The sequence below is a fragment of the Oncorhynchus tshawytscha genome, linkage group LG24 (genome assembly GCF_018296145.1).
Source record: "Oncorhynchus tshawytscha isolate Ot180627B linkage group LG24, Otsh_v2.0, whole genome shotgun sequence".
Lineage (NCBI taxonomy): Eukaryota > Metazoa > Chordata > Actinopteri > Salmoniformes > Salmonidae > Oncorhynchus > Oncorhynchus tshawytscha.
The window spans coordinates 28,553,723-28,576,760 of record NC_056452.1 but is presented as its reverse complement, the minus strand read 5'-3'; the positions used below and the strand labels follow the sequence as shown (position 1 = coordinate 28,576,760).

At 52.6% G+C, this 23,038-nt stretch overlaps 1 protein-coding gene across 4 annotated transcripts in view; it reads left to right on the top strand.

Moving 5' to 3' along the window:
• The first annotated feature begins 219 nt into the window (after positions 1 to 219).
• The window catches only part of LOC112247858 (non-structural maintenance of chromosomes element 4 homolog A-like), a 37,335-nt gene continuing 14,516 nt past the window's right edge, over positions 220 to 23,038 (top strand). Inside the window, exons 1-11 of one of the 4 annotated variants that reach the window (XM_042305629.1) lie at positions 220 to 713; positions 1,266 to 1,584; positions 2,209 to 2,289; positions 2,601 to 2,731; positions 3,434 to 3,523; positions 3,604 to 3,656; positions 4,007 to 4,106; positions 4,469 to 4,559; positions 6,159 to 6,253; positions 8,306 to 8,354; positions 8,483 to 8,568. In XM_042305629.1, the coding sequence (XP_042161563.1) occupies positions 1,347 to 1,584; positions 2,209 to 2,289; positions 2,601 to 2,731; positions 3,434 to 3,523; positions 3,604 to 3,656; positions 4,007 to 4,106; positions 4,469 to 4,559; positions 6,159 to 6,253; positions 8,306 to 8,354; positions 8,483 to 8,568 (1,014 nt within the window). In that variant the 5' untranslated portion in view covers positions 220 to 713; positions 1,266 to 1,346. Of the gene's footprint in view, positions 966 to 1,265; positions 1,585 to 2,208; positions 2,290 to 2,600; positions 2,732 to 3,433; positions 3,577 to 3,603; positions 3,657 to 4,006; positions 4,107 to 4,468; positions 4,560 to 6,158; positions 6,254 to 8,305; positions 8,355 to 8,482; positions 8,569 to 23,038 lie in introns of all 4 variants that reach the window. The other 3 variants (XM_042305628.1, XM_042305627.1, XM_042305626.1) reach the window with 3 other exon arrangements.

Below are 23,038 nucleotides of genomic sequence, written 5' to 3'. Positions count from 1 at the left end.
ATATAGTGATAACCTACATAGGTTTAGCAGTGCTTGATTTAGGCCAGAGCAGTGCTGTGCACCCTATCAGCAAATTTTGGGGAGAACTGAATACTGAGTCTCCTTTATAAAACAAAGTCGCCTATCACCGACCCGGATTCACAGATGGCGGCAAAAAAAACGTGATAAAGCGGATTTAAGGCGGGGGCATTGAATAGAAACGGAGGCGGTGCGTTCATATCCGGATTCCGCGTTGTTCACGTTTTATTTGACAGTAGCCTGTGAATTCCGATGTATATGTGCCACTAGACTGTTCCAGTTTGAGAATGCGCCTAAATACGCTTTTCCAAATAGTCAAATTAAGGCTTTTATAGTCATGAAAATCAGGGTCGGCTCTACCCTTTTGGGGGAACCTAAGCGAGTCCCCCTTTTCAACCAAGCGTGCAATTGACGGCCCAGAGAAAATATTGCAGTTTTATTAAAAATAAAAAGTAAATCCCAAATCAAGCACTGGTTAGTTAACATTCGTTATGGCCCAATATGATGTGTTAGGATATAACTTCCATTCGCGCTGTTCACCAACGTTTAGGAAACGTTTCGATATTGAATGCGACTCCGCAAGTCCTCCGACCAAAACTTCCGCCTTCAAGCAGTCGATTCGTGCCAAACACAGACATGCCTGCAAAAATACACTGATTGACTCTTGAGGGCTCTCAACAAAGCCTCTCCTGTGAGTATGTATATATACATATATTATATGTTATAGTATAAAGTTGATTTTTAGGAAATCGAACATATAAATGATTATGTAGCCAGCAAGTTGTATACCATCTAGTCAAAACCTCCCAGCAAGTGGGTGATTTGAAATCGCCATAACTTCTTTATCTGACTGCGGATGATAGCTACGTTAAAGTCAAATTAGGTCAAATTTGTAGCAACAAAACGCAAAGAAAACAACAACAACGGGAAAACAGCAAAAATGTAAGGTCAGTATTTTGTACTTAAATAAACATGCATAGCAAACATTTGAAGCTATTAACTGATGTTTAACTAGCTATTTCAGGAACATCTGGATAACCGTGGTGGTCTCAATCATATTATAATTGAGTCAATTCAAGTTTGCTAACTGAATTCCCAATAACACTTTCAAATGTCCTTTTTTGAAAATCATTGAGGAAAACATTTAATTGCATTTAGAATCTGTTTACATCCTGAATTCAAATTGACCTCAACCTTGCCAAATACTAAGCTAACCATCTCATCAACACTTTGTCCCCTCACCTTAGCTTGAAAGAGGGGCGAACCCAAAAGGATAGAGGAGGGCAGACGACCAACCAATCAACCGACCAAAAACACCCGTATCCAAGATGAGGCGAGCCAGCCGAGGAGGTGATGAATCTGGTACCGGGGCTCCCCGTCAGAACGGTGTGTCTGGGGCGAGAGGCGGCGCCAGAGGAGCGGCTGCGGATCGGGGGGATACAGTAGCCGGCGGTGATGATGATGAGGCCGGGTGCAGCCCAGCAGACATGCAGGATGAGGACAATGATCCGGCGCGGAGGAGAGAGATCAGGAGCAAGTACAGGGACCTCATCAACTCTGTTCAACGTGAGTAGTGGATACGAGGGTCTGCTAAATGACTCCAATGTAATGCAAAGGTAGTGGGGACTGTCTGGAAATGGTATCCATTGGCCATTGGCCACAACACTTTTCAAAAACTGTATTCTCCTTGTCATTGATTTTAAAAGTATTGGATTGTTATAAGCATTGGCTGGAGGGAATTACCACAACAACAAAAATCCGTGATGGGGAGTGTGTAAGGGTCCACTTCGGGAGAAGGGTGGAGAATCTGGAGGCAGATGCCGGCCTGTGACAGGGTTTGTGTGAAAACTCCCAGGTGCCTGGACACCTGGCAAGTTAAAAGGTCCAGTAGGTAATTTTGTGGGCAACCTGACCAAATTCACATAGAAATGTGATTTCTAGATCTGTTATTCTCATTGAAAGCAAGTCTAAAACATCAGCTTCAAACAGCTGAACACACTAGCTGTATTTTGGTTCTATTTCACAGCGATTTAGATTGTACAATGATTCTCTACATGACTTGTTTTGCCATATTATATCATTTTTATTAGGCGAATGTGATATCATTTTATCAACCAGGAAATGGGGGAGTAATTTCTACCTGTTGTACCTTTTTTTTTAACCAACCTATTTCTTCTCTCTTCTTCCCAGAGAACAGAGAGGACATGTTGAGTCCCACCAACAACAAACTGACAGATGTGTTGGAGGAGGCCAACAAACTGTTTGCAGAAGGTATGATAGGATCTGTCGTCATGCTTCCTTCCTTCCTCGAAGTAACCACTGATCTAACATAGTCAGATTGGTGAGAGCTAACCCCTGCTTTAACCTGCTTTAACCTATCTAGTAATGTCTAAATCAGTGGTCATTCAGAGGAAGGATGTTATACTATCTTAATCGAATAGCCTCCCTGTCTTTTTCTTCCTCCCTGTCTACTTCTTCTTCCTCCCTGTCTACTTCTTCTTCCTCCCTGTCTACTTCTTCTTCTTCCTCCCTGTCTACTTCTTCTTCCTCCTCACTGTTCTGTTTTGTCTCCTCTCTCCCAGTCCGTCAGGCCCGTGAAGCGGCTTTAGACGCCCAGCTCCTGGTGCTGGCTACAGACCTGGGGAAGGAGAAGGCCAGCCAGCTACACGCAGAGGGATCAGCCTTCGACCCCGCAGCCTTTGCTGAACACCTGGTAATGAGGAATGGGGAGGAGGAATGGGGAGGTAGAGGAGGAGGAATGGGGAGGTAGAGGAGGAGGAATGGGGGAGGTAGAGGGGGAGGTAGAGGAGGAGGAATGGGGGAGGTAGAGGAGGAGGAATGGGGGAGGTAGAGGGGGAGGTAGAGGGGGAAGTAGAGGAGGAGGAATGGGGGAGGTAGAGGAGGAGGAGGAATGGGGGAGGTGGGGAGGAGGAGGAATGGGGAGGTAGAGGAGGAGGAATGGGGGAGGTAGAGGAGGAGGAGGAATGGGGGAGGAGGAGGAGGGGAGGAATGGGAGGAGAGGGGGAGGTAGGAGGAGGAGGAGGAATGGGGAGGTAGAGGAGGAGGAGGAATGGGGGAGGTAGAGGAGGAGGAGGAATGGGGGGAGGAGGAGGAATGGGGGAGGAGGGGGAGGAATGGGGGAGGAGGAGGAGGAGGAATGGGGGAGGTAGGGAGGAGGAGGAATGGGGGAGGTGGAGGAGGAATGGGGGAGGTAGAGGAGGAGGAGGAATGGGGGAGGTAGGAGGAATGGGGGAGGTAGAGGAGAATGGGGGAGGAGGAGGAGGAGGAATGGGGGAGGAGGAGGAGGAATGGGGGAGGTAGAGGAGGAGGAGGAATGAGGGAGGTGACGAAGGTGAAGATTACTGGTTGTCAGATTGCTAACCCTTTATCCTTTGCGTGTCTGTTGGTCCACCAGCTGTCATTCATGGGTCTGAATCGCCTGGAGGAGGAAGATGTGGAGGGTGGAGCGAGTGGCGGATACCTCCCCCAGGACGCCTGGCAGAGGGTAGCTAACAGAGCTCAGCGCTGCTTCAGGACTGCCCCCTCTTTCCACTATATGTAAGTGGGTGTTTTTGAGAGCAGAGGGTAGCTAACAGAGCTCAGCGCTGCTTCAGGACTGCCCCCTCTTTCCACTATATGTAAGAGTGTGTGTGTGTGTTTAGAGAGCAGAAGGTAGCAGAGCTCAGTGCTGCTCCAGGACTGCCCCCTCTTTCCTGTGTGTGTGTGTGTGTGTGTGTGTTTAGAGAGCAGAAGGTAGCAGAGCTCAGTGCTGCTCCAGGACTGCCCCTTTCCACTGTGTGAGGGCATCAGTTTCCGCATGGCGAGGCCCAGAAGTGCTACTATTGATCACATAACAAGTCGTTTGATTTGTCGATCAGTGATTCTGCAAACGCAAACATCATCCTCCATCTCTTTGGGCCAAAAGTGACCAGTCACTTAAATATACACGAGAAAATGTTTAAAAACTCTTGTGTTGTCTCTTTACCAGGATGGGATCGTTCCTGGCTGAGCTACCTCCGCCTCGCCAGAGGGTAGAGAGACAGAGGAAAGTCCCCGGGAAGGAGGCCAAGAGGATCATGCCCACTCAGGTCTCCTGCTTTCACACTGTTGTGCTGACTCCTGGGGGAGTCACCAGGCCATCCCAGTACACCTTGGTTTGGTCTGGCTTGGCTGTGTATTATCCAGTATTGTGATATGGCCTTTTTGGTGTTTTTATATAGTTACTATATAATAGGGCTTTGAAAAAAGGAGATCAGTTTGATGAGCCAGGATGTATGTGTTTAGTATGTCTGTCCATCTGTTGACGATGAGGGAATCTTCCCTGGTTTTAACTGTATATTTCTGCTTTGGGAAAGAAAAAAAAAAAAAAAAATTTATGTCAAGGAGACTAACCTGGTTTAATTAAATGTTAAATAAAGTAATCAATATTTTATGTCATTGTCTGTTCCAGTTGAAGAGGATGGAGGAGTCTCACCAGGAAGCTACAGAGAAGGAGGTAGAGAGGATTCTGGGATACCTGCGGAGCTACTTCTTTGACGACCGTAAGTCATGGCTCTTATTATTCTAATAACATATTTATATAGCGCTTTTCAAGGACCCAAAGTCGCTTTACAATTGAAGAAAAAAAAACAAGACCGACTAGGGGGAGGGACCTTATCCTCCGCTCCAATGGGCTTCGAGAGGAATCAAGGATTTGTTGACTAGTAACATTTACAGCCTATTTACTCTGAGTATTTAGAATGATTAGAGGGAATATCATTTCATTATAGCCATGGTCAAAAGTGGTCCCTGGTATAGAACAAGAAGGCCCCGCCCACTGTTAAAGCTCCCAATTCACAACTTTATTGACAACCGCTTCCATCCAAAACGGATCCTCGTCTCACTCGCCGCTCGGGTAGAACTCGCCGCTCGGGTAGAACTCGCCGCTCGGGTAGAACTCGCCGCTCGGGTAGAACTCGCCGCTCGGGTAGAACTCGCCGCTCGGGTAGAACTCGCCGCTCGGGTAGAACTCGCCGCTCGGGTAGAACTCGCCGCTCGGGTAGAACTCGCCGCTCGGGTAGAACTCGCCGCTCGGGTAGAACTCGCCGCTCGGGTAGAACTCGCCGCTCGGGTAGAACTCGCCGCTCGGGTAGAACTCGCCGCTCGGGTAGAACTCGCCGCTCGGGTAGAACTCGCCGCTCGGGTAGAACTCGCCGCTCCGTGGGCGGAACGGCCGCTAACTTCCAACAGCAACTGACAAGCTAGCTAGTGTGGCTGCAGGTTCGTGTGTGGTAACATGAGCTGTTTCTAAATGAAACCCAAGAAATCCAAAACTAAATGTAGCCTATACTGTAGCCGAACCAGAAGAGAACCTGTTCCCTCCTCCCGCTGGTGTTGGTTTTTACGCAGATTCTGCTATGAAGGTCCTAAAGTCGCTAATAGGCTCCAACAGAGGTCGGCAACCTTGGAGTGCTATCGTAGTATTTTCGACTGATCTCCCCCGCCAGTTAGGATTTTTTTACATGCACATTTTCGTGGAACAGTTTCATTTAATTTATAATAGTCTTCGTATCTCAAAATGTGTATTTATGTGGTTAATCAAAACTCTTATCTAAATGATACAGACCTAAAAAAAAGTAACTTCTATTGCCATTTGTTTACTATGTAGAAATAACTTGGGTCGGTCCACTGAGACAGGCGTGAATCAGATGGGTGTCTCGTGTGCCATACATTTTAAATATATTTGCCACTGCTCAAATAAATTAATCTTGGTCGACCAACATGCCCTTTCGACCGAACAATCGACAAGTCCTCTAAATGGGATCAGCCCTACGTTCTTATTTCATCAGCACTGTAAAGTACAAGCATATTAAGGGTATACTATTGTAGAGAACAATCTAATGATTTAATTGTATGTCATTCATAATGGCATAGGCTAAAGAAAACAAGGTTTAGGCATTAATTTACTAGCACCTTCTTAAAATGACCCGTATTTCATTACATTCTAGATTCTAGAGTAGTGAATTAACGTCCTATAAGGTGTAACAAAATGTTTTATAAAAACTCTGTTGTTGACATTTTTAGAATTAGGTTAGAAATGATTTGATATTAGTTGGTTAAAGAGCTATTGGTGATGTACCTTTCTCCCCGTGTATCTCCAGCCACATCTCCCATCTCCTACTATGAGTTTGTCATAGACCCCACCTCCTTCTCCCGCTCTGTGGAGAACATCTTCCACACCTCCTTCCTGGTCAGGGTGAGTGGTTTATCCTGCAGGCATTACATTCTGGTCAGGATGAGGAGGGGTTTATCCTGCAGGCATTACATTCAGGTCAGGATGAGGAGTGGTTTATCCTGCAGGCATTACATTCAGGTCAGGATGAGGAGTGGTTTATCCTGCAGGCGTTACATTCTGGTCAGGGTGAAGAGGGGTTTATTCTGGTCAGGGTGAAGAGGGGTTTATTCTGGTCAGGGTGAAGAGGGGTTTATTCTGGTGGGGGATCACATTATCATACTGAAATGTAGATCCTCACTGTGTTTGGACTAGTCCCTGGAGAGGAAGTGTGTTTGGGCTAGTCCCTGGATAGGAAGTGTGCTTGGACTAGTCCCTGGATAGGAAATGTGCTTGGACTAGTCCCTGGATAGGAAGTGTGTTTGGACTAGTCCCTGGATAGGAAGTGTGTTTGGACTAGTCCCTGGATAGGAAGTGTGCTTGGACTAGTCCCTGGATAGGAAATGTGCTTGGACTAGTCCCTGGATAGGAAGTGTGTTTGGACTAGTCCCTGGATAGGAAGTGTGTTTGGACTAGTCCCTGGATAGGAGGAAGTGTGTTTGGACTAGTCGCTGGATAGGAGGAAGTGTGTTTGGACTAGTCGCTGGATAGGAGGAAGTGTGTTTGGACTAGTCCCTGGATAGGAGGAAGTGTGTTTGGACTAGTCCCTGGATAGGAGGAAGTGTGTTTGGACTAGTCCCTGGATAGGAGGAAGTGTGTTTGGACTAGTCCCTGGATAGGAGGAAGTGTGTTTGGACTAGTCCCTGGATAGGAGGAAGTGTGTTTGGACTAGTCCCTGGATAGGAGGAAGTGTGTTTGGACTAGTCCCTGGATAGGAGGAAGTGTGTTTGGACTAGTCCCTGGATAGGAGGAAGTGTGTTTGGACTAGTCCCTGGATAGGAGGAAGTGTGTTTGGACTAGTCCCTGGATAGGAGGAAGTGTGTTTGGACTAGTCCCTGGATAGGAGGAAGTGTGTTTGGACTAGTCCCTGGATAGGAGGAAGTGGAAGTGGATGGAGGAAGTGTTTTGGACTAGTCCCTGGATAGGAGGAAGTGTGTTTGGACTAGTCCCTGGATAGGAGGAAGTGTGTTTGGACTAGTCCCTGGATAGGAGGAAGTGTGTTTGGACTAGTCCCTGGATAGGAGGAAGTGTGTTTGGACTAGTCCCTGGATAGGAGGAAGTGTGTTTGGACTAGTCCCTGGATAGGAGGAAGTGTGTTTGGACTAGTCCCTGGATAGGAGGAAGTGTGTTTGGACTAGTCCTGGATAGGAGGAAGTGTGTTTGGACTAGTCCCTGGATAGGAGGAAGTGTGTTTGGACTAGTCCCTGGATAGGAGGAAGTGTGTTTGGACTAGTCCCTGGAAAGGAGGAAGTGTGTTTGGACTAGTCCCTGGAAAGGAGGAAGTGTGTTTGGACTAGTCCCTGGATAGGAGGAAGTGTGTTTGGACTAGTCCCTGGATAGGAGGAAGTGTGTTTGGACTAGTCCCTGGATAGGAGGAAGTGTGTTTGGACTAGTCCCTGGATAGGAGGAAGTGTGTTTGGACTAGTCCCTGGATAGGAGGAAGTGTGTTTGGACTAGTCCCTGGATAGGGAGGAAGTGTGTTTGGGCTAGTCCCTGGATAGGAGGAAGTGTGTTTGGGCTAGTCGCTGGATAGGAGGAAGTGTGTTTGGACTAGTCCCTGGATAGGAGGAAGTGTGTTTGGACTAGTCCCTGGATAGGAGGAAGTGTGTTTGGGCTAGTCCCTGGATAGGAGGAAGTGTGTTTGGACTAGTCGCTGGATAGGAGGAAGTGTGTTTGGACTAGTCCCTGGATAGGAGGAAGTGTGTTTGGACTAGTCCCTGGATAGGAGGAAGTTTGTTTGGACTAGTCCCTGGATAGGAGGAAGTGTGTTTGGGCTAGTCCCTGGATAGGAGGAAGTGTCAGCTAGATGTTATTATTAGATAGCAGGAAGCCACTTCAAGGCACTGCTGTCTCCAACACTTCTCCTATTGATATGTCAGGTGGATGGTTGGTGACGACGTTGTTTGTGTTTCTCAGGATGGTTTGGCGAAAATGTACCTGGATAATCACAAACTTCCTTGTATCGGTAAGAGAGAACCTCTCATTGTGACAAAATGACTTTTCTTGTTAAGCTGTTTTGGGGGTAATCGTTGTTTTTGCACGATAGTGTTGACTGTTCGTAAGCCCTCATTAACGTGTCTTTATCTCTGACAGCCCCTGTGGAGGAAGGGGAGGTGGAGGCTGGAGGAGCGTCGAACAGGCAGCAGTGTGTCATCTCTATCAGCCCCAAGAGCTGGAAGGTAACGCGCACACACTGGGACAGAACACACACACACTGGGACAGAACACACACACTGGGACAGAACACACACACTGGGACAGAACACACACACACTGGGACAGAACAGCACACACACTGGGACAGAACACACACACACTGGGACAGAACACACACACACACTGGGACAGAACACACACACAGAACACACACACTGGGACAGAACACACACACACTGGGACAGAACACACACACACTGGGACAGAACACACACACACTGGGACAGAACACACACACACTGGGACAGAACACACACACACTGGGACAGAACACACACACACTGGGACAGAACACACACACACTGGGACAGAACACACACACACACTGGGACAGAACACACACTGGGACAGAACACACACACTGGGACAGAACACACACACTGGGACAGAACACACACACACACTGGGACAGAACACACACACACTGGGACAGAACACTGGACACACACACTGGGACAGAACGCACTGGGACAGCACACTGGGACAGAACACACACACACTGGGACAGAACACACACACACTGGGACAGAACACACAGAACGCACACTGGGACAGAACACAGAACACACACTGGGACAGGAACACACACACACTGGGACAGGAACACACACACACACTGGGACAGGGACACACACACACTGGGACAGGGACACACACACTGGGACAGGGACACACTGGGACACACACACACTGGGACAGGGACACACTGGGACACACACACACTGGGACAGGGACACATACACACACACACTGGGACAGGGACACATACACACACACACTGGGACAGGGACACATACACACACACACACTGGGACAGGGACACATACACACACACACACTGGGACAGGGACACATACACACACACACACTGGGACAGGGACACATACACACACACACTGGGACAGGGACACATACACACACACACACACACTGGGACAGGGACACATACACACACACACACACACACTGGGACAGGGACACATACACAGACACACACACACTGGGACAGGGACACATACACACACACACACTGGGACAGGGACACATACAGACACACACACACTGAGACAGGGACACACACACTGGGACAGAACACACACACACACTGGGACAGGGACACACACACACACACACACACACACTGGGACAGGGACACATACACACACACACACACACACTGGGACAGGGACACATACACACACACACACTGGGACAGGGACACATACACACACACACACTGGGACAGGGACACATACACACACACACACTGGGACAGGGACACACACACACACACACACACACACTGGGACAGGGACACATACACACACACACACACACTGGGACAGGGACACATACACACACACACTTGGGACTGGGACACACACACACACACTTGGACTGGGACACATACACACACACACTTGGACTGGGACACATACACACACACACTGGGACTGGGACACATACACACACACACACTGGGACTGGGACACACACACACTGGGACAGGACACACACACACACACACACACTGGGACTGGGACACACACACACACACACACACACACACTGGGACTGGGACACACACACACACACACTGGGACTGGGACACACACACACACACACACACTGGGACAGGGACACATACACACACACACACTGAGACAGGGACACATACACACACACACACACTGAGACAGGGACACATACACACACACACACTGGGACAGGGACACATACACACACACACTTGGACTGGGACACATACACACACACACTTGGACTGGGACACATACACACACACACTTGGACTGGGACACATACACACACACACACTGGACTGGGACACATACACACACACACTTGGACACATACACACACACACTGGGACTGGGACACATACACACACACACTGGGACTGGGACACACACACACTGGGACACACACACACACACACACACACTGGGACTGGGACACACACACACACACACACACACTGGGACTGGGACACACACACACACACACACTGGGACTGGGACACACACACACACACACACACTGGGACAGGGACACATACACACACACACACTGGGACTGGGACACATACACACACACACACACACTTGGACTGGGACACATACACACACACACTGGACTGGGACACATACACACACACACTTGGACTGGGACACACACACACACACTTGGACTGGGACACATACACACACACACTTGGACTGGGACACATACACACACACACTTGGACTGGGACACATACACACACACACTGGGACTGGGACACACACACACACTGGGACACACACACACACACACACACACTGGGACTGGGACACACACACACACACACTGGGACTGGGACACACACACACACACACACACTGGGACTGGGACACACACACACACACACACAATGGGACTGGGACACACACACACTGGGACTGGGACACACACACACACACACACTGGGACTGGGACACACACACACACACACTGGGACTGGGACACACACACACACACACACTGGGACTGGGACACACACACACACACACACACACACTGGGACTGGGACACACACACACACACACACACTGGGACACACACACACACTGGGACTGGGACACACACACACACACACTGGGACTGGGACACACACACTGGGACACTGGGACACACACACACACACACACACTGGGACTGGGACACACACACACACACACTGGGACTGGGACACACACACACACACACACACTGGGACTGGGACACACACACACACACACACACACACTGGGACTGGGACACACACACACACTGGGACTGGGACACACACACACACACACACACACTGGGACTGGGACACACACACACACACACACACACTGGGACTGGGACACACACACACACACACTGGGACTGGGACACACACACACACACACACTGGGACTGGGACACACACACACACACTGGGACTGGGACACACACACACACACACACACACACTGGGACTGGGACACACACACACACTGGGACTGGGACACACACACACACACACACTGGGACTGGGACACACACACACACACACACACTGGGACTGGGACACACACACACACACACACACTGGGACTGGGACACACACACACACACACTGGACTGGGACACACACACACACACACTGGGACACACACACACACACACACACACACACACTGGGACTGGGACACACACACACACACACACTGGGACTGGGACACACACACACACACTGGGACTGGGACACACACACACACACTGGGACTGGGACACACACACACACACACTGGGACTGGGACACACACACACACACACACTGGGACTGGGACACACACACACACACACTGGGACACACACACACACACACTGGGACTGGGACACACACACACACACACTGGGACTGGGACACACACACACACACACACTGGGACTGGGACACACACACACACACTGGGACTGGGACACACACACACACACACACACACTGGGACTGGGACACACACACACACACACACACACACACACTGGGACTGGGACACACACACACACACTGGGACTGGGACACACACACACTGGGACTGGGACACACACACACACACACTGGGACTGGGACACACACACACACTGGGACTGGGACACACACACACACACACACACACACTGGGACTGGGACACACACACACACTGGGACTGGGACACACACACACACACACACACACTGGGACTGGGACACACACACACACACACTGGGACTGGGACACACACACACACACACACTGGGACTGGGACACACACACACACACTGGGACTGGGACACACACACACACTGGGACTGGGACTGGGACACACACACACACACACACTGGGACTGGGACACACACACACACACACACACACACACACACTGGGACACACACACACACACACACTGGGACTGGGACACACACACACACACACACACACACTGGGACTGGGACACACACACACACACACACACACACACTGGGACTGGGACACACACACACACACACACACTGGGACTGGGACACACACACACACACACACACACACTGGGACTGGGACACACACACACACACTGGGACACACACACACACACACACACTGGGACTGGGACACACACACACACACACACACACACACTGGGACTGGGACACACACACACACACACACACACACTGGGACTGGGACACACACACACACACTGGGACACACACACACACACACTGGGACTGGGACACACACACACACACACACACACTGGGACTGGGACACACACACACACACACTGGGACTGGGACACACACACACACACACACACACTGGGACTGGGACACACACACACACACACACACACTGGGACTGGGACACACACACACACACACACACACACACTGGGACTGGGACACACACACACACACACACACACACTGGGACTGGGACACACACACACACACACACTGGGACTGGGACTGGGACACACACACACACACACACACACACTGGGACTGGGACACACACACACACACACACACACACTGGGACTGGGACACACACACACACACACTGGGACTGGGACACACACACACACACACACACTGGGACTGGGACACACACACACACACACACACTGGGACTGGGACACACACACACACACACACACACTGGACTGGGACACACACACACTGGGACTGGGACTGGGACACACACACACACACACACACACACTGGGACTGGGACACACACACACACACACACACACTGGGACTGGGACACACACACACACACACACACACTGGGACTGGGACACACACACACACACTGGGACACACTGGGACTGGGACACACACACACACACACACACACTGGGACTGGGACACACACACACACACACACACACACACACACTGGGACACACACACACACTGGGACTGGGACACACACACACACACACACACTGGGACTGGGACACACACACACACACACACATACACTGGGACTGGGACACACACACACACACACACACACACACACTGGGACACACACACACACACACACACACACTGGGACTGGGACACACACACACACACACACACACTGGGACTGGGACACACACACACACACACACACTGGGACTGGGACTGGGACACACACACACTGGGACTGGGACTGACACACACACACACACACACTGGGACTGGGACACACACACACACACACACACCCTGGGACTGGGACACACACACACACACACACACACACACACACACACACACACACACACACTGGGACTGGGACACACACACACACACACACACACTGGGACTGGGACACACACACACACACACACACACACACTGGGACACACACACACACACACACACACACACACACACACTGGGACTGGGACACACACACACACACACACTGGGACTGGGACACACACACACACACACACACTGGGACTGGGACACACACACACACACACACACACTGGGACTGGGACACACACACACACACACACTGGGACTGGGACACACACACACACACACACTGGGACTGGGACACATACACACACACACACTGGGACTGGGACACACACACACACACACACACACTGGGACTGGGACACATACACACACACACACACACTGGGACTGGGACACACACACACACACACACACACACTGGGACTGGGACACACACACACACACACACTGGGACTGGGACACACACACACACACACACACACACACACACTGGGACTGGGACACACACACACACACACACTGGGACTGGGACACATACACACACACACACTGGGACTGGGACACATACACACACACACACACTGGGACTGGGACACACACACACACACACACACACTGGGACTGGGACACATACACACACACACACTGGGACTGGGACACATACACACACACACACTGGGACTGGGACACATACACACACACACACACTGGGACTGGGACACATACACACACACACTTGGGACTGGGACACATACACACACACACTGGGACTGGGACACACACACACACACACACACACTGGGACTGGGACACATACACACACACACTGGGACTGGGACACACACACACTGGGACACACACACACACACACACACACTGGGACTGGGACACACACACACACACACACACACACACTGGGACTGGGACACACACACACACACACACTGGGACTGGGACACACACACACACACACACACTGGGACAGGGACACATACACACACACACACTGGGACTGGGACACATACACACACACACACACTGGGACTGGGACACATGGGACACACACACACACACTGGGACAGGGACACATGGGACACACACACACACACTGGGACTGGGACACACACACACACACACACTGGGACTGGGACACATACACACACACACTGGGACTGGGACACATACACACACACACTGGGACTGGGACACACACACACACACACACTGGACACATACACACACACACTGGGACTGGGACACACACACACACACACTGGGACTGGGACACACACACACTGGGACTGGGACACACACACACACACACACACACACACACACACACTGGGACTGGGACACACACACACACACACACACTGGGACTGGGACACACACACACACACACTGGGACTGGGACACACACACACACACACACACTGGGACTGGGACACACACACACACACACACTGGGACTGGGACACACACACACACACACACTTGGACTGGGACACACACACACACACACACTGGACTGGGACACATACACACACACACACTGGGACTGGGACACACACACACACACTGGGACTGGGACACACACACACACACTGGGACTGGGACACACACACACACACACTGGGACTGGGACACACACACACACACACACACACACACACTGGGACTGGGACACACACACACACACACTGGGACTGGGACACACACACACACACACACACTGGGACTGGGACACACACACACACACTGGGACTGGGACACACACACACTGGGACTGGGACACACACACACACACACACACACTGGGACTGGGACACACACACACACACACTGGGACTGGGACACACACACACACACACACACACTGGGACTGGGACACACACACACACACACACTGGGACTGGGACACACACACACACACACACACACTGGGACTGGGACACACACACACACACACACACACTGGGACTGGGACACACACACACACACACACTGGGACTGGGACACACTGGGACTGGGACACACACACACACACACACACACTGGGACTGGGACACACACACACACACACACTGGGACTGGGACACACACACTGGGACACACACACACACACACACACTGGGACTGGGACACACACACACACACACACACACACACTGGGACTGGGACACACACACACACTGGGACTGGGACACACACACACACTGGGACTGGGACACACACACACACACACTGGGACTGGGACACACACACACACACACACACACTGGGACTGGGACACACACACACACACACTGGGACTGGGACACACACACACACACACACTGGGACTGGGACACACACACACACACACACACACACTGGGACTGGGACACACACACACACTGGGACTGGGACACACACACACACACACACACTGGGACTGGGACACACACACACACACACACACTGGGACTGGGACACACACACACACACACACTGGGACTGGGACACACACACACACACACACACACACACACTGGGACACACACACACACACACACACACTGGGACTGGGACACACACACACACACACACACTGGGACTGGGACACACACACACACACTGGGACTGGGACACACACACACTGGGACTGGGACACACACACACACACACTGGGACTGGGACACACACACACACACACACTGGGACTGGGACACACACACACACACACACACACACTGGGACTGGGACACACACACACACACACACTGGGACACACACACACACACACACACACACACACACACACACACACTGGGACACACACACTGGGACACACACACACACTGGGACTGGGACACACACACACACACACACACTGGGACTGGGACACACACACACACACACACACACACTGGGACTGGGACACACACACACACACACACACTGGGACTGGGACACACACACACACTGGGACTGGGACACACACACACACACACTGGGACTGGGACACACACACACACACTGGGACACACACACACACACACACACACACACAGACTGGGACTGGGACACACACACACACTGGGACTGGGACACACACACACACACACACACACAGACTGGGACTGGGACACACACACACACACACACTGGGACTGGGACACACACACACACACACACACACACACACTGGGACTGGGACACACACACACACACACACACACACACACACACTGGGACTGGGACTGGGACACACACACACACACACTGGGACTGGGACACACACACACACACACACACACACTGGGACTGGGACACACACACACACACACACACACACACTGGGACTGGGACACACACACACACACACACACACACACTGGGACTGGGACACACACACACACACACACACACACTGGGACTGGGACACACACACACACACACACTGGGACTGGGACACACACACACACACACACACACACACACACACTGGGACTGGGACACACACACACACACACACACACACTGGGACTGGGACACACACACACACACACACACACACACACACTGGGACTGGGACACACACACACACACACACACACTGGGACTGGGACACACACACACACACACACACACTGGGACACACACACACACACTGGGACTGGGACACACACACACACACACACACACACACTGGGACTGGGACACACACACACACACACACTGGGACTGGGACACACACACACACACACACACACTGGGACTGGGACACACACACACACACACTGGGACTGGGACACACACACACACACACACACACACACACACACACTGGGACTGGGACACACACACACACACACACACTGGGACTGGGACACACACACACACACACACACACACACACTGGGACTGGGACACACACACACACACACACACTGGGACTGGGACACACACACACACACACACACACTGGGACTGGGACACACACACACACACACACACTGGGACTGGGACACACACACACACACACACACACACACTGGGACTGGGACACACACACACACACACACTGGGACTGGGACACACACACACACACACACTGGGACTGGGACACACACACACACTGGGACTGGGACACACACACACACTGGGACTGGGACACACACACACACACACACTGGGACTGGGACACACACACACACACACACCCTGGGACTGGGACACACACACACACACACACACACACACACACTGGGACTGGGACACACACACACACTGGGACTGGGACACACACACACACACACATGGGACTGGGACACACACACACACACACACACACACACACTGGGACTGGGACACACACACACACACACACTGGGACTGGGACACACACACACACACACACACACTGGGACTGGGACACACACACACACACACACACACACTGGGACTGGGACACACACACACACACTGGGACTGGGACACACACACACACACACACACTGGACTGGGACACACACACACACACACACTGGGACTGGGACACACACACACACACACACACACTGGGACTGGGACACACACACACACACACTGGGACTGGGACACACACACACACACACACTGGGACTGGGACACACACACACACACACTGGGACTGGGACACACACACTGGGACTGGGACACACACACACACACACACACTGGGACTGGGACACACACACACACACACTGGGACTGGGACACACACACACACACACACACACACACTGGGACTGGGACACACACACTGGGACTGGGACACACACACACACACACACACACACACTGGGACTGGGACACACACACTGGGACTGGGACACACACACACACACACACACACTGGGACTGGGACACACACACACACACACACACACTGGGACTGGGACACACACACACACACACACTGGGACTGGGACACACACACACACACACACACTGGGACTGGGACACACACACACACACACACACACTGGGACACACACACACACACACACACACTGGGACTGGGACACACACACACACACTGGGACACACACACACACACACACTGGGACTGGGACACACACACACACTGGGACACACACACACACACACACACACACACTGGGACTGGGACACACACACACACACACACACTGGGACTGGGACACACACACACTGGGACTGGGACACACACACACACACACACACACACACTGGGACACACACACACACACACTGGGACTGGGACACACACACACACTGGGACTGGGACACACACACACACACACACACACACACACACACTGGGACTGGGACACACACACACACACACACTGGGACTGGGACACACACACACACACTGGGACTGGGACACACACACACACACACTGGGACACACACACACACACACACACACACACTGGGACTGGGACACACACACACACACACACACTGGGACTGGGACACACACACACACACTGGGACTGGGACACACACACACACACATGGGACTGGGACACACACACACACACACTGGGACTGGGACACACACACACACACACTGGGACACACACACACACACACTGGGACTGGGACACACACACACACACACACACACACTGGGACTGGGACACACACACACACTGGGACACACACACACACACACACACACACTGGGACTGGGACACACACACACACACACACACACACACACACTGGGACTGGACACACACACACACACTGGGACACACACACACACACACACACACACTGGGACACACACACACACACACACTGGGACTGGGACACACACACACACACACACTGGGACTGGGACACACACACACACACACACACACTGGGACTGGGACACACACACACACACACACACACTGGGACTGGGACACACACACACACACACACACACACTGGGACTGGGACACACACACACACACACACACACACTGGGACTGGGACACACACACACACACACTGGGACACACACACACACACACTGGGACTGGGACACACACACACACACACACACACACACACACACACACTGGGACTGGGACACACACACACACACACTGGGACTGGGACACACACACACACACACACACACTGGGACTGGGACACACACACACACACACTGGGACTGGGACACACACACACACACACACACACTGGGACTGGGACACACACACACACACACTGGGACTGGGACACACACACACACACACTGGGACTGGGACACACACACACACTGGGACTGGGACACACACACACACACACTGGGACTGGGACACACACACACACACACACACACACACTGGGACTGGGACACACACACACACACTGGGACTGGGACACACACACACACACACTGGGACAGAACACACACACACACACTGGGACAGAACACACACACACACTGGGACAGAACACACACACTGGGACTGGGACACACACACACACACACACACACTGGGACACACACACACACACTGGGACTGGGACACACACACACTGGGACTGGGACACACACACACACACACACTGGGACTGGGACACACACACTGGGACAGGGAACACACACACACACTGGGACTGGGGGACACACACACACACACACACACACTGGGACTGGGACACACACACACACACACACACTGGGACTGGGACACACACACTGGGACTGGGACACACACACACACACACACACACACACACACACACACACACACACACTGGGACTGGGACACACACACATACTGGGACACACACACACACACACACACACTGGGACTGGGACACACACACACTGGGACTGGGACACACACACACACTGGGACTGGGACACACACACACACACACACACACACTGGGACTGGGACACACACACACACACACACACACACACACACACTGGGACTGGGACACACACACACACACACACACACACACACTGGGACTGGGACACACACACACACTGGGACACACACACACACACACTGGGGGGACACACACACTGGGACACACACACACACTGGGACTGGGACACACACACACACACTGGGACAGGGAACACACACACACACTGGGACTGGGACACACACACACACACACTGGGACTGGGACACACACACACACACACACTGGGACAGGGACACACGCACACACACTGGGACAGAACACACACACACACACTGGGACAGAACACACACACACACACACTGGGACTGGGACAGAACACACACACACACACTGGGACAGAACACACACACTGGGACTGGGACACACACACACACACACACTGGGACTGGGACACACACACACACACACTGGGACTGGGACACACACACACTGGGACTGGGACACACACACACACACACACACACACACTGGGACTGGGACACACACACTGGGACAGAACACACACACACACTGGGACTGGGACACACACACACACACACACACACTGGGACTGGGACACACACACACACACACACTGGGACTGGGACACACACACACACACACACACACACACACACTGGGACTGGGACACACACACATACTGGGACTGGGACACACACACACACTGGGACTGGGACACACACACACACACACACTGGGACTGGGACACACACACTGGGACTGGGACACACACACACTGGGACTGGGACACACACACACACACACACTGGGACTGGGACACACACACACACACACACACACACTGGGACTGGGACACACACACACACACACTGGGACTGGGACACACACACACACACACACACACTGGGACTGGGACCACACACACACACACACACACACTGGGACTGGGACACACACACACACACACTGGGACTGGGACACACACACACACACACTGGGACTGGGACACACACACACACACACTGGGACTGGGACACACACACACACACACACACACACACACTGGGACTGGGACACACACACACACACACACACACACACTGGGACTGGGACACACACACACACACACACTGGGACTGGGACACACACACACACACACACACTGGGACTGGGACACACACACACACACTGGGACTGGGACACACACACACACACACACTGGGACTGGGACACACACACACACTGGGACTGGGACACACACACACACACACTGGGACTGGGACACACACACACACACACACACTGGGACTGGGACACACACACACACACACACACACTGGGACTGGGACACACACACACACACACACACTGGGACTGGGACACACACACACACACACACACACACACTGGGACTGGGACACACACACACTGGGACTGGGACACACACACACTGGGACTGGGACACACACACACACACACACACACACTGGGACTGGGACACACACACACACACACACTGGGACTGGGACACACACACTGGGACTGGGACACACACACTGGGACTGGGACACACACACACACACACTGGGACTGGGACACACACACACACACACACACACTGGGACTGGGACACACACACACACACTGGGACTGGGACACACACACACTGGGACTGGGTCACACACACACACTGGGACTGGGACACACACACACACACACACACTGGGACTGGGACACACACACACACACACTGGGACTGGGACACACACACTGGGACTGGGACAAACACACACACACACACACACACACTGGGACTGGGACACACACACACACACACACACACACTGGGACTGGGACACACACACACACACACACACACTGGGACTGGGACACACACACACACACACACACACACACTGGGACTGGGACACACACACACACACACACACACTGGGACTGGGACACACACACACACTGGGACTGGGACACACACACACACACACTGGGACTGGGACACACACACACACACACACACACACACACACACACACTGGGACTGGGACTGGGACACACACACACACACACACACACACACACTGGGACACACACACTGGGACTGGGACACACACACACACACACACTGGGACTGGGACACACACACTGGGACTGGGACACACAC